Source organism: Anabrus simplex, chromosome 6 (assembly GCF_040414725.1).
Source record: "Anabrus simplex isolate iqAnaSimp1 chromosome 6, ASM4041472v1, whole genome shotgun sequence".
NCBI classification, from domain to species: Eukaryota; Metazoa; Arthropoda; class Insecta; order Orthoptera; family Tettigoniidae; genus Anabrus; species Anabrus simplex.
In genome coordinates this window covers 249,805,586-249,822,380 of record NC_090270.1, presented here as the reverse complement: position 1 = coordinate 249,822,380, position 16,795 = coordinate 249,805,586, and the positions used below count along the sequence as shown (strand labels likewise).

Sequence of the window (16,795 nt, the reverse complement as noted above, 5' to 3'; positions counted from 1 at the left end):
GGAAACTTTCCTATAATATTTTAAAGACTTGGGTAAATTAGAAACATTTTTGAGATCGAATTCCACTTGAGTGTTACTGTCCATCTACACTCTTCTGTTCAAATTGCGATTCATCAAAATGATATCAGAACAAAATACATAATGGAACCCGCAAATACAAAAATTGTTCATACAAACATGTGATTCTTCAGGAATAATTCCATTGTAATAATTTATTAACCTCGAACAAGACGGGATTTTAAATCGGTTGCCATTTATCACGTCTGTATTTTTTTTATCGTATTCACTGAGCTGTCCATTGCTTATCACTGGAAAGCGAAACACTATAATCCCGCCAGTTGACTTATTCTCACAATTTGGTGTAGCGCAGTATCCCATTTCCCTTAAAAATGCAAATATATTTTTATATTATCACATTGGGCCTGTCCACATCATAACGATGCTTAAGACCCAATATGGCCGTCACCGCGAAGGATTGTTGTAGCGTGACCAGACCTTCCTATTAATATACCGACCGTGGGTGTCCTATGGCGCTCCCCGCACCTCTTTTGTTTCCCATGTGTTTTATTTTTTTAAAATTCATGAATGGATTTTTAGAAGTTACAATCCAAATAACACATAAATTATTAGAATCGTGGTAGAAAATGAAATTTAAATTTAATGTGTGGGCGTTATGGGGTTATGGGGTAGTGTAAGGTCATCTCTGTCTCTATCCTTATTTAGGGGCTGCTTCAGGGTTAGGTGAAGAGTTATTGTTAAATGATTGTAAAGATATGTCAGGCTTGTTAGGTGAGTAAAACTTAATATCTGTGATTGAGTTCAGCTCATATACAGCGTGAAAATATGTTTTGACCATTATCACATTCTGTATCACTGACTGGAAAGTAATTTTCTTTAGATGGGATATGATAAGTTGAGTGGCGTTGACAAGGGATTCTCGCCAAGGTGGCTGGTGGCTGCTGTTCGAATCCCGCCCAATGTTCATGAGATTTTGAAATGGAAAGATATGTCGCCGTGGGTCGTATTTCGTGTAAAACTACGAGCTTGTGTGTTTTTGTTTTTTTTGCTTGATTTAGGCGTACTTAAGAATTTATCAAATCTTAATACACGGACATGTGATGCTGTAGCGACAATAAAAAATATACCTAAAAAAAGAGTCAAGAGTATGCATATAATTACTAGATTAAACCACGGCTCCCAGCTACGAAATTCGAATAGTAGGCCTAATCAAATGCAGAATTATTAAGGCTGCTATAATCAATTAAAATGAAAGCAAATCATCCTCAAGAATAGACATATCAATTTTTAATGCTAATTACCCGCAAAGTTTCTCCTTATTTATTTATTTATTTATTCGTACCGGTATCAGAAGCATTAATATTATAAATACATATATACTCTTACTGAATTATGTACTGTACATTATAGACAAAGTCACACTTATCAAAAAAAAAAAAAAAAAGGTCTATACTACTTTTGCTCAGAAATTGGCGACATCCAGTGCATTTTCTGTTGCCTGAAGTAGATCTTGTACTATGCATGTTTTAGGGCACCTACTACAATGCAACAAATGAGACGTCGTCTGGATCGCACCACACTCACACAATGAGGACTCGATGTTAAAACCTCACTTCTGCAGGTTGCTTTTACATCTTGTCACGCCTGCCTGTAATCTGTTCAGTGATCTCCAAGTACTCCATTTCTCCATGTGACCAGGTGGTAGTTCTTCACTTGGTGTCAGCCATTCTTCGGAGCGAGTGCAGCTTGCGCGCCACATATCAATTCGGGATTGCTGAGGTGTACCGTTAGGAGCCTCTGTTGTTCTGAGGAAGCTTTTCCTTGATTTGAGTCTTGGAGTGACTGGCCTGTATCCATACAGAGGGTGAGCTTCAGATGTTTCCGCCTTCTTCCTCTCGTTTTTTGCTGCAACCTCTCGATGGATATCAGGAGGGGCAATACCAGCAAGACTGTACAATTTGTCCAACGGAGTAGGTTGTAGACAGCCGGTAATTATGCGACAGGTATCGTTTAGAGCAACGTCTACCTTCCTGCGTGACTTGACTTGTACCATACTGGGGATGCATATTCCCCCAGGTAGTACCCGTTATCTTCCTTATAATATTATTTCTTGCTGCCACTTTTTGCTTGGTGTTCGAGCAATGTTTCTGGTAAGTGAGAGCACGATCAAGGGTAACTCCAAGATATTTTGGTGTGAAACAATGTTCTAGTGTGGTTCCTTCCCAAGTGATTTTAAGAGTTCTGTTTGCCATTTTATTTTTGAGGTGGAAGGCACAAGTCTGAGTTTTAGTGGGGTTCGGTCTCAGCTGATTCTCGTTGTAGTAACCAGACAGCACTGAAAGTGCATTAGATACTTTCTGCTCAATAGCATCAAAGCAGGTGTCTTGAGTGGTGATGGCACAGTCATCTGCATAGATAAACCTCTGTGTTGCTTCGGGTAGCGGCTGGTCATTGGTGTAGATGTTGAACAATGACGGAGAGAGAGCACACTTCCCCGAGGTAATCCATTCCTCTGTGATCTCCACCTGCTTCTTTTCCCCTGAAATTCAACAAAAAAATCTTCTATTTTCAAGGTGGTTCCTTATGAAGCAGGTAAGCTGGTAGTCATTAGTAGCATTGTATAGTTTCATAAGGAGTCGTCTATGGTTGACGCTATCATATGCAGCTGTAAGGTCAACAAATACAGCTCCAGTGATCTGTTTCCTTTCGAAACCATCTTCGATATGCTGTGTTAGCTTCAACACTTGAGATGCATAGCTCTTCCCAGTTCTGAATCCAGCTTGCTGTGGTATGAAGATTGCCTCTAACTTCTCCATTAGCCTATGGAGTATGAGTCTTTCAAGGATCTTGTACAGATGGCAAAGGAGTGAGATAGGCCGTTAACTCTTTGGATCCTTACCTGGCTTGCGAATAGCTATAACTCTGGCTTTCCTCCATAATTTCGGGATCTTGCATGATTGGATGCAGTGCAAAGCCAGTGCTTTGTGGGGTGAAGCTGATTCCTGCTCATGGTGCCCCTGCGAAGGTAGTTGGAATTAAATTTCCATTACTGAACTGAACGTCAACATTCCAGAAGCACTAAACTAAAGATATACAGATCCTTCCTCATTACACAAGGTCAATATATTTCACTGGGTCCCAGTTGATTCTGGTTTCAGTTTACTTGTGCCAAACAAGATTTTACGACTGGGTCCCTTCCTGATGCCAGCCTCATCAGAGGAATTAATGAGATGAAATGAATGAATGAGGGTGAAACCCAGTGTCAGCACATAGCCTACTCCTGTCGAATAGCTCTAAGGGGTCAGGTTATGGGACGGACGAATCACCATCAATAGAGTCATATGCTGTCACTCGATATGAATGTTGTGGAGAGGTTTGGAAGTGAATCAAGTGGTTAGAAATTTTATACTACCAGTCAACATGCTGATGTAGAATGGTTTTTGCGACCAATGGGATTAGAAGCTATTAACCACGGTGTCAGACTTGATGCCATAACAATCACGATCACCAGGCAGGCTTAAACTATAACATAAACAAAATGGCATTAGAAACACGATATAATTGTTACCATTATTCAGAATTTCCGACAATAACAGAACATAGGCTACTGCTTAGTCGAGCAACTCGTCTCCTTACTCCCAAGTATTTCCAGCCCAAAGCTTTAATCATTTTTGTACTCTCTTGTTGGAAATCATTCATAAAAAATTGTGCTGCTTTCCTTGGGATCATTTCCAGTTCTTGAATCAAGTAGTCCTGGTGAGGGTCCCATACACTGGAACCATACTCTAATTAGGGTAGGCTATTACCAGTGATTTTTATGCCCTCTCCTTTACATCCTTACTACAACTTCTAAATAACGTTATAGTCATAACCATATAGAGAGATCTGTAAACTTTATTTACAACCTCGTTAATGTGAATACCCCAATAAAGATCTTTCCATATATTAACACCTAAGTACTTACAGTGATCCTCCTGAGGTACTTTCACCCCATCAACACAGGTAGCCTAATTAAAACTGAGAGTCCTTTAGATGAAACTTTACAACCAGACTTTTCATCCTGTTTACCATCATACCATTGTCTGCTGTCTATCTCACAACATTGTTCAGGATTTTTTGCAGTCTCTCACAGTTGTGTAAATTATTTACTATTCTGTACAATACCTATAACATCATCTGCAGAAAGCCTTATCTGTGGTTTTAGTTCTTTACTCATATCATTTGAATGCATAAAGGTCCAATTATACTGTCTTGCAGGCGACCCTCCCCACTCCCTTTTAAAAGATACAGGTTCAGGTTATGCTTCACCTTAATTATCTGATTTCTAATTTATAGCAGTTTAGCCATCCATTTAACCAGTCTTTTGTCTAGTCCAATAGTCCTCATTTTCATGAGCAGTCTTCCATGATCTACTCTCTCAAAAAGCCTTGGATAGTACATTTGAGCTCCTGAATATAAAGTATTTGTTATTACTTGCTGGAGTCCTACAAGTTGAGCCTCAGTGGAACAACCTTTCCGAAACCAGAACTGCCTTCTATCAAACTTGTTAGTAATTTTGCAAATGGCTGGGCTGAATGGCTCAGATGGTTGAGTTGTGAGACGTAAAGCCAATAACATTGAATTTTGCAAATGAATCTAAAATCATTAGAAAGAATGCTTACATGCAACACGTCAAGTTGATTAGCCTGTAATTATTCACCTGATGTTTATTGCCCTGTCCTTTCTACACTAGGGCTACTATGATAACTCTTCCTTCATTTGATATAACTCCTTTGTCCAAACTGTAATACAATATTTAAGCCCCCTGTTGGTGGGGGCAGTAGAATAACACCCACAGTATCCCCTGCCTGTTGTAAGAGGCAACTAAAAGGGCTTCAGGGGCTCTCAACTTGGGAGCATGGGTTGGCGATCACAGGGCCCTTAGCTGAATCCTGGCATTGCTTTCACTTACATGTGTTAGGCTCCTCACTTTCATCTATCTGATCCGACCTCCCTTGGTTAACTCTTGTTCTTTTCCAACATCAACAGTGTTAGGTATTGAGGCCTAGGGAGTCTTTCATTTTTATGCCCTTCGCGGCCCTTGTTTTCCTTTGGTCGATGCCTTAATTTTTCGAAGTGTCTGATCCCACTTATTTTCTCACTCTGATTAGTGTTATACAGAGAATAGTTGCATAGTTGTACTTCCTCTTAAAACAATAATCACCACCACTCAAATATTTGATATGGCACTATATCTCATCCCATTTCCTTCTTCAGAAATCTTATCAATCTCAGCTGCTTTTCTAGCTTTCGGCATTTGTATCTTTTTGTAAATGTCTGTATTTTCATAGTTAAATATTGTCAGTACTCACAAGTACAGTATTAGTCACCGCCCCAACCTAGACATTATCCTTATATCCAACTATCTTTGCATACTGCTGACTGAATTCTTCTGCCTTCTGTAAGTCCTCACACATACAGTCTCCTTGTTTATTAATGATCTCTGAAATGTCCTTCCTGGACCTGTTTCTGCCTTGAAGTACCGTACCTACTATTGTAATTAGTCATATACAGTCGTATCATCACACTAGATTTTATTTCAGAACCGGTTTTCGGACTCTAAGGTCCATCATCAGCGTTGAAATATTTTTAAAACATTTGATTTTACATCTGTGTGTTGTCACATTGAGTTTTAAAAAGTTAAAATGGAGCCCGCTTGAGATCAGCATAGGAAGGGCTGGGTTATCCTCATGATCTAGTATTAGACAAACGTTCAGCCTGAAGTACGGGGCACGCTGGAAGCACATGATAATATGTCACCTCAAGATTGTAAACAATATGTTTTAAAAATATTTCAACATTGAGAGTCCAAAAACCAGTTCTGAAAGAAAATTTAGTGTGCTGATACGACTGTATATGACTAATTATAATAATAAGTACCACCATCACTACTGTTAATAAGATGGCTTTGATATTTTATGATGATTATAATTAAAGTACCTATACATTCCCTTCAATTTTTCTCTAAAATTCATATGACTGCCAATTATGTTTGCCATCATTTTATCTTTAGCTGACTTTTTTTGCCATAATTTTATCTTTAGCTGACTTTTTTGCTAAGTTTAATTTCGTAGTAAGTTCCTTCACTCTCTTCTTACTTCCACAACCATTCCTAGCTCCATTTCTTTTTAACCAGTACCCCCTTCTTAATCTCTTTGTTTCTCTACTCTACAGAGGTATTGCTCTGGAGCAGTGGTATTCAAACTGTTTTGGTTGGCGTACCCTCAAAATCCAATAGTTTTACTTCCGTACCCCCTGAAGTACAAGTATATTGCAATTATACCAGAAATAACAAATGTTGGATACCACATAATATTTCCGTAACTATAATCATCATCATCATCTTCTGCATCTCGTCCTGCTTGCTCAAGAGCCCCTGCACGCACTGAGGCATAAAAGAGTTGTGACCGGGAATCTAAGATCGCGTGCCCTTTCTGACACTCTAACAGCACTGGAAATCAAACGACGGTTGCCAGGATGACAGGCAAGTAGCTAAGCCACTACACCATCCTTTCCCCCAGTAATAACAATAATGTATTGTATGCATATCTTCGGTGGGCAAAAGAAACCTCAAAATTCATTCGGAATAAAGTTTACAGAAGAATCCCAAAACTGGGCGGTGAGCAATGGCCGGAGAACTGTGACTGGCATTTTCATTGCTTAATGATAGTCCAATTATTCGATGATTGAAAAATTTGGTGTTATATCTCAATACCATTTCCTCGCAGATAACGTTTCCTGCAATTTTCTTCTTGGCAAGGAATATCTTTATTGTCTCTACTGTGGTTTCCTGCCTTATTCTTCCCACGAAGAGCCAAGCCATCTTGTCTCTACTGCTTGTAGATCTTCATCTCCTGATCCAGTGCCGGTCACAGTAACTTGTTGCCACGCCTGTCGTCGTTTCCTTCTCTGGTATGCCAGCCTCCATGGCTCATCAGTTGTTGTATCCGTTGACCGTTCTTGTTTTTGGGTCGCTCCGCTTGTTTTCAATGCAGGGTAATCTTCCGCTGTGGTGTAGCTCTCACTTCTTTTACCCTGCCCCATGATGGTGTTGGATCCCTTTCGAATATTGGTGTTAGGTACACGCTTCTCAGTAAGGTTTTCATTTGTTGGTTGACGTTTTGTATTATTTTGTCTTCTACTACCTTGCATGTCTCGGCGTTCTGGTCATTCGGTTTTTCCCCGGCAGGTGTCTGTATAAGCTGGCTGCCGCTCTCACTTCCTCATCTAGGCGTGAAGCTGCTGTTGCTTGTAGTTGCCTGTATTACTTCATCAGATGGTGCTAGTTGTCACTTTGCCCTGCTCTCTGTCATGGAGTGATCTGTGTTCTCTGTTGTCCCGTGTTCCTCACTTCTTCCATAACCTCATCTTGTAAGTTTTTATTATACCTATTCTCATGTTCTACAGCATTTTCAAGCTAGGAATAGCGCTAAAGTACCCAAAAAGAGTAAATTATACAAATTTCTGGCCAGCAGGAATAACCATCAGACGCTTTTGGTTTTTTCGGAGGGACACAGGGGTATCGCTCGAATAAGACACATACGAGTCAGCCAGAGATAAGGAAAAATGAAAAAATATCAAGATAATGCTATGGAATATAGAAGGTTTAAAAAATGCAACGAGTATGGCACCAACAGATTGCATGGAAGGATTCAACATAACAATACTAAAGGAAACGTTCCTCACGGATCAATGGCAACATGTGGAATATTATGGCATCCATCTGCATGCAGAGCAAGGAGAAAGAGGAAGTACCAAAGGAGGAATAACCGTTCTCCTAAAGCCATGACTCACCCCAATAATCTCGACAACCAAGCAAGATCACACCATGCTAATTGAGACGAAGTATGTTACGATTATTTCGGCATACTTTCAACTGAATACAACTGCTATGGGTATAATAGATGAGTTAGGCCAACTAATCACAGAAAGTAAACAAGACAAACCTCTAATCATCGCAGGAGACCTAAATTGCAGGCTAGATATAGAAAATTATAAAACTAAACTAGTCATGGAACAGTTGCATGAAGAAGGCCTCTGCCTATTAAACAATTGCAATGTACCAACATATATCTGCCATAATGGCAAAAGCACGATAGATATTGCATTGATAAGAGGCCCAATAAAGGGGGAAATAACCCTTCTATGGACAGCAAATAACACATCATTACAAAAACGTATACCAATGGAAATTAAGCTTCAAGGAGAATGGAAAGAAATAAAAATCGAAGTAAAACAATAACTCGCAAGAAAAATAGGCATCAGGAAAGTAGAAGAATGATCAAAACATATAGAACAAATAGAAACGTTAATAGAAGATTCAAGATTGGAGGAAGCAGTGCAAGTTATGGAAGAACTTGTAACACAAGCCACAAGCCCTAGAAAGAAGAGAAAAGCAAAAAAAGAATGGTTCAACCAGGAATGCTATCTATCAAGGAAAGAGGTACTGGCAAACCTATACTAGCTAAAACTGAACATCGAGAACCACACACTCAACCAAGAGTACAACAAGAAGAGAAGCTGTTACAAGAAGCTACTAAAAGAGAAGAATAGGAAATTTTGGGAAGAAGAAGGCAAATGAATAGTAGAAACCAAGAGAGATCCATATAGCGTGCTACGCCCAAGGAAGCAAGCGCAGACACATTATATAAACATGGAAGAATGGCAAACTCACTTCAGTAGCATTCTCAACAAAGAAGGAATAAAAGATACACCAAAAACTGCACAGGAGAATGACCTGAAAGTACCAACAGAATGGGCCTCATTGACTGCAAGTGAGATCCAATACATCATTGCAGGAACAAAGAACAAAAAAGCTGCAGGACCAGACAGGCTATATAGTGAATATAATAAAGACACTATCCATCTACTGGTACCTATCTGGACAAAACTATATAATAAATGCGTAGAGACAGCATCAATACCAGAGAGGTGGAGACAATCAATAATCAAAATGCTGTATAAAGGAAAAGGAGATTCCAAAGACCCCAATAAATACAGAGGCCTTACGTTGGAGAATATTCCCTTCAAAATATTTACAAAAATAATAACTGAAATTAAGGCCATGGCCGCTTCCTTCCAACTCCTAGGCCTTTCCTATCCCATTGTCGCCATAAGACCTATCTGTGTTGGTGCGACGTAAAGACCAATGGGGAAGGAGGAAAAAATCAAGGAAAATGAGTGGGTGGGATAATTCATAAAGCTTTTTGGAGGGGAAGAAAACTGGTATAGGGAAACGGGCAGGACATATATAGTGAGAATAGTAGGGAACCAGATACTAGATAAGGAGATAACAAGGCAGGAAGTAATTAGGGTACTAAGTAATGCAAGACCCAAGGCAGCGGCGAGTGTGAATGGTATTAGATAGATAAAAGCCTTTATTTTCTGTGGCAAAGTTAGGGCTCTTGGCCCTTTCTTCCACTTAACCACACACATATTATTTGTTAATACAGTGACACTGATTAACTTAAAATACTAAGAACTACAAATAACACTAATTTTTAAGACAAAAATATGAATATACACACAAAGAAGAAAGAAAGAAGGGAGATGTTCAATAAATTTCCAATTTCTTTGCAATCATTTAAGAAAAGGTTAGGAAAATAACAGATAAGAAATCTGCCACCTGTGCGACTGCCCTAACTGCAGATCGGTAGTGATTGATTGATTGATTGATTGATTGATTGATTGATTGATTGAAGCCACTACCAAAAAAAAAAAATATAATAACTGAGAGAATAAAAGAAACAATCAACGAACATCTCCCAGAATATCAATTCGGGTTTAGAAAAGGAAGATCAACTTTAGTCACAATAGAACTGTTGTTAAATGACATCTGGGAAGCTCTTGAAGGAAAAGGAAAGTTGTATGCCTTATTTATAGATTTCATTAAGGCTTTTGATTTCGTAAACCGGAAGCTGGTAATAATGAAACTAGAAGAGACTCTAGGCAAGAACAATATATGGATGAGAAGTGTAAGCTCAATGCTCCAATGGAACAAAATAAGAATCTTGGACAATCTTTCAGTCTCAGAGCCGATACTCCAAACAAACGGAGTACTGCAGGGAGATCCACTAAGCCCTTTACTATTCATTCTGGTAGTAGAAGAAATATTGCGAATAACCCAAAAGAGAGGGCATAGTAGCATACGCATACGCCGAAAATATAGTGGTTGGATCAAAATATATCATTAAACTCCAAAACACTATAGATGGCATAGAGAAATGGTGCTCCAAGCATGAGTTCGAAATCAACTTATCTAAGACAGAAATGATGGTCTTTAGACAAGGAGGAAAGGCCCCAGCATTGGCAGAAATCAGCATCAAGAGGACGGCAGTAAACCCGTAAGAGATTTTAAATATCTAGGCATCACGCTGCAAACAAGCGCTAAATATAACTGATAAAGCAGCGCAAGCAACAAGGGCGATGCATGAGGTAGGCTACATTAGAACCCTCAACATAAAGACAGCAATGATGCTATTTAGAGCTAAAATAATGACAATACTAATGTATGGGATAGAAGTTGGTCGCATCTCACCGAAAAGAACCTATTCGTAAAAATCATTATACATCAAAAGAGCACTACATGCTCCAGACTCGTCTACCTCGTTGCAAGAGAAACATTCCTTATCGAGGATTTTAGGACACTTTTGACTCTACCCAACACCAGAGCCTCGGAAAATTTTCTATCTACTTTAAAAGCAAAAAGAGAAGAAATACTCCAAGAGTTCTATGGAGCGGGGGCCATGATAGACCGGACATGGACAACATCGAATTTTGAGATGAGGCATGTGTTTACTAGACTGGCGGTACACGGTTTTCATCATCTCATCTGTAAGAACACATCATACTATGAGCCAGCTGAGACGTGTGAATGCAACTTAAGCGGGAAAACATGTGAACCTTACCACAATAGAACTGTGCAGAAAAGAACCAAACTGAGGTGCCAAAGCGCAAACTTGAAATTACTTGAATAATTTATATTTGTATGTAACTTACCTCTTTTTGTCTGGCCATTTGGCTGCAATAAAAGTATTATTAATTATTCGACCATTGGAGTCCTCTGTTCCATTCTCAAACAACACGGCAAGCTTTCACAAGGCAGATGGAGAAACATGGTTTTCTCGTGAGTGGACTTACGAGGTTTTAATTGTCTAGCAACAATACTGTATATACCATACGAGTATAATTATTAACGCAACAATAAATGTTGTACTATATACACTGCTACGGAAGAAAGCTTGCAGTGAATGACTGGATTTCAAAACAAAAATTTAAAAAAGATCAATGCAGCATAAGTAAGCATTTTTACATACCTAATCAGTCATCATCATCATCATCAATGTCCCACTCCAGTCACCCGGGTGTGGTTAACAAGCTTCCTCCACTCCTTTCTGTCCTTCCACTTTTCCTGCTCTATTACCTCCGCCACATCCAATCCAGCTTCCTCTAATATCCTTCCAAATCTGATCCATCCACCTTCTTCTCGGTATTCCAACTGACCTCATTCCCTTAACTTCTCTTTCTAGTTCCCTTCTTGGTACCCATTCCTTTCCCATATCTTTACATGTCCGAACCATCTCAGTCTTGCTTTCTGTATTTTCTGTACTAACGTTTCTATATTTAACTCTTCTCTGATTTTAATATTTTGAATTCTATCTCTTCTTGTCTTTTTAACCGATGTTCTTAAAAATTTTATTTCTACTGCTTGGATCTTACTATCTTGTCTCTTATTAGTTACCAGCGTTTCTAGTCCGTATGTTATAATTGGTATGAAATACTGTTTATATAATGTTAATTTTGTTCTCTTGGGTACTTTGTCATCACATAAAAGCTCTCTGACTTGATGGTAAAATGTTGTACCTTTACTTAGTCTGTTATTAATTTCAGGGTTGATTTCATTACTTCCATTAATAATGCTACCCAGATATGTAAACTGTTCTGCATTCTCTAACCGTTCTCCGTTTATGTTCACTTGGCTTCTCTTTTTCTCTTTTCCACAGTGCAAGACTACAGTTTTCTTTTTACTAATTACCATTCCAAACTCCTTCAGATTTTCATTTCAAATGTCGTCTCCTTTGTACTTCCTTTTCTCCCCTTTCCCAAATCATCACATCATCTGCAAATAGCAAAGCATTCACTTCATCACTACTGATACTCTGTTTTACACGTTTTATGACTTCATCCATCAATAGAATAAACAGTAATGGCGACAGTGCACTTCCTTGCTTGAGACCTTTTTTTGTATAAAATGTTTCAGAGTCACCACTCCCCACTTGTACACTGCTTTTACTCTTATGATACAACATTTTTTCTTGTTAATTAGTGATTTTGGTACATTCCTTTTCAGTAGGCATTCCCATAATGTTTTCTCTTAACTGTATCATAAGCTTTTTCCAAATCCAAAAATATGAATATGATTTCCTTGTTCCTTTCCAGATGTTTTTCTATTATCGTTCGCACTGTAAATATCAAGTCTATTGTTGATCTATTCGGTCTTAAGCCATATTGTTCTTCCTCTAACTGTGTTTTTTTTATATCTGTCAGTCTTTTGTCTATGACTTTCTCCATTATTTTTTGCCCATGTGATAATAGGGTTATACCTCTATAATTTTCACATTTCTTCCTATTTCCTTTTTTGAACAATGGTACAATGCTACCTTGTTGCCAATCTTCAGGTATCCTTTCATCCTTCCATATGGCATGAGGGCTCGGTATAGCCACTGTAGTCCAATGCTTCCTGCTGCCTTAATCATATCAGCATTGAATTAGTCTTTTCCACTTGCTTTAACTTTGGTCATTGCTTTCACTGTCCTTTCAAGTTCCAACCATGTTATTGGGTTCTCTTCTTTTTCTCCATCTATTATTTCCATTCTCATATCTCCTTCTTTCTCTGAGCAGTCATCCTCCTTATAAAGTTTTTCAAAATACTTTTCCATCACCTTTTGAAGACGCTTTTCATCATGTACTATGGATCCATCTTCTCTCTCTAGCTTTGATTTTTTCTTTATTTATTCTTTTCGATTTTATTACTCTGTATAATAGTTTCTGATTTCCTCGACTATCTTGCTCAATTTTGTTGGTAAACTCTCCCCAACATTTCTCCTTTTCTTCCTTGACACTCCTCTTTACTTGTAGTTTCAATCTTTTGTATTTCGCATGTAACCTTTCTATCTTATTCTCATCCCTCTGATACGTTTTTTGCTTTTCATTATTCATTTCTTTCTTCACCTTGTTCCTTTTTTAATTTATTCTTTAATTTTGTCTGACCACCACCGTGTCTCCTTTCCCTTTCCCTTAACCTTTGCTTTTGTTTTTCCGCATACCTCAATTGCTGCTTCCACAAATGTATGTCTTAAATTGTCCCACTCTTCTTCTCCACTTCGTATTTCTGTGTTAGGCAACTTCCTTTTTATACAATCTTGGAATGCCATTCTTTTATCCTCCTCGTCCAATTCCCAAATCCTGATCTTTGGTTTCTTCTTCAGTATAATTTTAGGAATTTTTACTAGTTTTAATTTCACAATTAATAATCTGTGGTCACCCTCCATACTTTCACTGGGGATTATCTTCGTATTCATGACGTATCTTCCCCATTCTTGGTCTGTTATTATAAAATCGATGAGTGTTCCGTACTGTCCATCCCAACTATATTTTCCGATCTAATGGCGCTATTCCTCTTCATAAACCATGTGTTCTTTAATATCAGGTTATTTCTTATACAAAAGTCCAACTGTTTCTCTCCATCTTCATTTCTATCACCATACCCATGTGGGACTAGAACATTCTCATATCCCATTCTATCAGTTCCCACATGAGCATTCAGATCTCCCATTATCATCATCCCATCTCCAACAATATGTGTTTCCAGTTCATTGAGGAACTCTTCTTTTTCTTCCATGCTACTTCCTGTCTGTGGAGCATACACCTGTACTATCTTCAGTAGTTCCTTGTTTACATGTATGTGTATTATTATAATTCTTCCATTTACATACTTAACTTCAGCTATTGGTTGAACATTCTGATTCACTACAAATCCCACACCATTTCTTTTCTCTTTACTGTTACCCAACCAGTACAAGGTGTTCCCCTTTCTTAGTTTCTTCATTCCTTTCACTTTCCATTTTACTTCACTTAATCCCAGGATATCTAGTTTTCATCTCTCCGTTGGTTCAATCAATTCATTTTCCTTCCCATTCATTGTTAAAATATTTATTGTTCCATATCGGGTTTTGTTCTCTGATCTAACACTTGTACAAACATCAGGATTACCATCATACTGTGCATCTGTAGCCAGAGACTTGTTAATTCCATTTCCATTTTTAAACTTCCATCCGAGGCTTGTATTATAGTTGAAAGCAAATACAACTTGACTCATCTGCTGACCTGCTTAGCCTAATGCATCTGAGGATTTTCTTTTGGGGTTTACTCCGTTAGCCTCTGAAGATACCTAATCAGTGGGAGGTGCAAATTAACGCACGTTTTAGAATGAATAGTTCGGAAAGGGGACTCTCTGAAGTTGAATATAAAGACGCTAAATCAAAACAAGATTTTATTGAAAATGAGATGGCTCAACTCTTTTCTGGACTGCTCACCAAAACAGAAGTACGATCATTTTGCGTACCTCTTGAGATGATCCTGCGTACCCCTAGTGGTACGTGTACTACGCTTTGAATACCACTGCTCTAGAAAATGCCATGTTCAAGGATGCACCAGAATTGTTATAAACAGATTATATGACAAAACTGACAAAAATATACTTGAGAAACAATTTGGTTTCAGGAAAGGCAGGTCAACACTACATGCTGCAGATAACTTACTAAATGTCTTTCAACAAGCTCTTCACCATCCCAGTGGACAACAGAAAAGCCTTCGATTTTCTGGAAAGGAAAATCATAATAGAAAAACTAGAATCTCTAATTGGGAAAGGTAACTATCTGATGCAGATTATGAACAATATCCTGGCAGTAGACAGCAAAGTAACTGTTGTCGACAAACTGAGAAATTCCAAATTCATCACCCAAATCAAACACTGGAACCCAGTGAGCACTTTGTTATTTAACATCCCAACAGCAAATATAACACCTGCAGACAGTCCACCAACACTATACACGTATGCCAATGATATGGTCGTATGTGCAAAGAATTTTCAGAATGTGCAAGCTTCCTTTAACAACTTAAATACTTGGGCTGAAGAAAATGGTCTGTCAGTCAACAGAGACAAAACAGTGCTTGTTGTATTCAGAAAAGAAGGAAGACTATCTACTCAGGATCAAGTGCAACTAGGCACTCAAGTGCACCCACTCAAGATCTCGAACCACTACAAATATTTGGGAATAACCTTTCAAATCTCCGGCTAATATTTCATTATACACTGTACCGGTTACGACCTGTACATGCATATCTTTTGAGAGTTAATTGTATTTAATCATCACGCGTATTACTCCGTGCAAGCCTGGTTTGTTTACATTCAGCGGGACGAGCGAGCAAGCTGAGGACAGCTGTATGTGTGACGTAGCTGCAGGGGCTAGTTAGATCACCCGCCTGTCATGCCACGTGCAGCTGGCCTGAACTCGTATGTTCTAGATTCAAGCGTCACACCTTCCCGAACATTCGACGGAGAAAAAATTTAAAACTCCTATAATAATTATGGTAGCGACTTGAGCAACATGTCATTTTAAAGGGAATCACATAAACGTCGCAATGCTTGAATTTCAAGAAAATCCGTTGAGGGATTCAGGAGATAACCAGCTTCACGGCATATGTGACGTAGATGTCCCCAAACCGAATATAAGGAGGGCTCAATATAGCCTGATATCTCAGTCAGTCAGTCAGTCACAGTCGAGTAGTCAGCGTGGCTCTACTCCCTGCCATAATCGTCAGAGGGTATCTTCGTGTGGTTATAGTCTCACTGAGGAACTCTGAATTTCCTCGAAGTCTTTATTTACGAGTGTTGAGGAACGAATTCTTCTAAGTCTTTATAAATGGGACTTGTAATATTTATGAGTGTTGAGGAACTCTGAATTCTTCTAAGTCTTTATAAATGGGACTTGTAATATTTACGAGTGTTGAGGAACGAATTCTTCTAAGTCTTTATAAATGGGACTTGTAATATTTACGAGTGTTGAGGAATGAATTCTTCTAAGTCTTTATAAATGGGACTTGTAATATTTACGAGTGTTGAAGAATGAATTCTTCTAAGTCTTTATAAATGGGACTTGTAATATTTACCAGTGATGGACTCTAAATTTTCTCCAGTGATTTTTCAAAGACTTGTAATATTTACCAGTGATGGACTCTAAATTTTCTCCAGTGATTTTTCAAAGACTTGTAATATTTACCAGTGATGGACTCTAAAATTTCACCAGTGATTTTTCAAAGACTTGTAATATTCACGAGTGATGAACTCTAAATTTATTCGAAGTTTTCATGAGCATAGACTTGTGATTTTTGCCAGTGATTACTTAAAGACTTGTAATTTTTGCCATTGATGAACTATAACATTATTGGAAGTCTTCATGAACATGGACTTGTCATTTCCATGAGTGTTAAAGAGTGAATTCTTGAAAGTCTTTATGAGCATTGACTAGTGATTTTACTAGTGGTGAGAAAACTAATTATTCAAGGTTTTCATGAACTTTGACTTATAAATTCTGCGAGTGACGAAGAACACATTTTCAGAGTTTTGTGGACATTGATTCTATCAACCTCATTGTACTTGGGTAATGTGATTACCTGC

General features: G+C 38.3%; 1 protein-coding gene across 2 annotated transcripts in view; it reads left to right on the top strand.

Annotated features, from left to right (window-relative positions):
- The first annotated feature begins 605 nt into the window (after positions 1-605).
- Positions 606-16,795, top strand: part of LOC136876410 (transmembrane protein 234 homolog) — a 59,133-nt gene continuing 42,943 nt past the window's right edge. The window contains exon 1 of one of the 2 annotated variants that reach the window (XM_068228417.1): positions 606-789. In XM_068228417.1, the coding sequence (XP_068084518.1) occupies positions 774-789 (16 nt within the window). In that variant the 5' untranslated portion in view covers positions 606-773. The remainder of the gene's footprint in view (positions 790-16,795) is intronic. The other variant, XM_067150360.1, reaches the window with a different exon arrangement.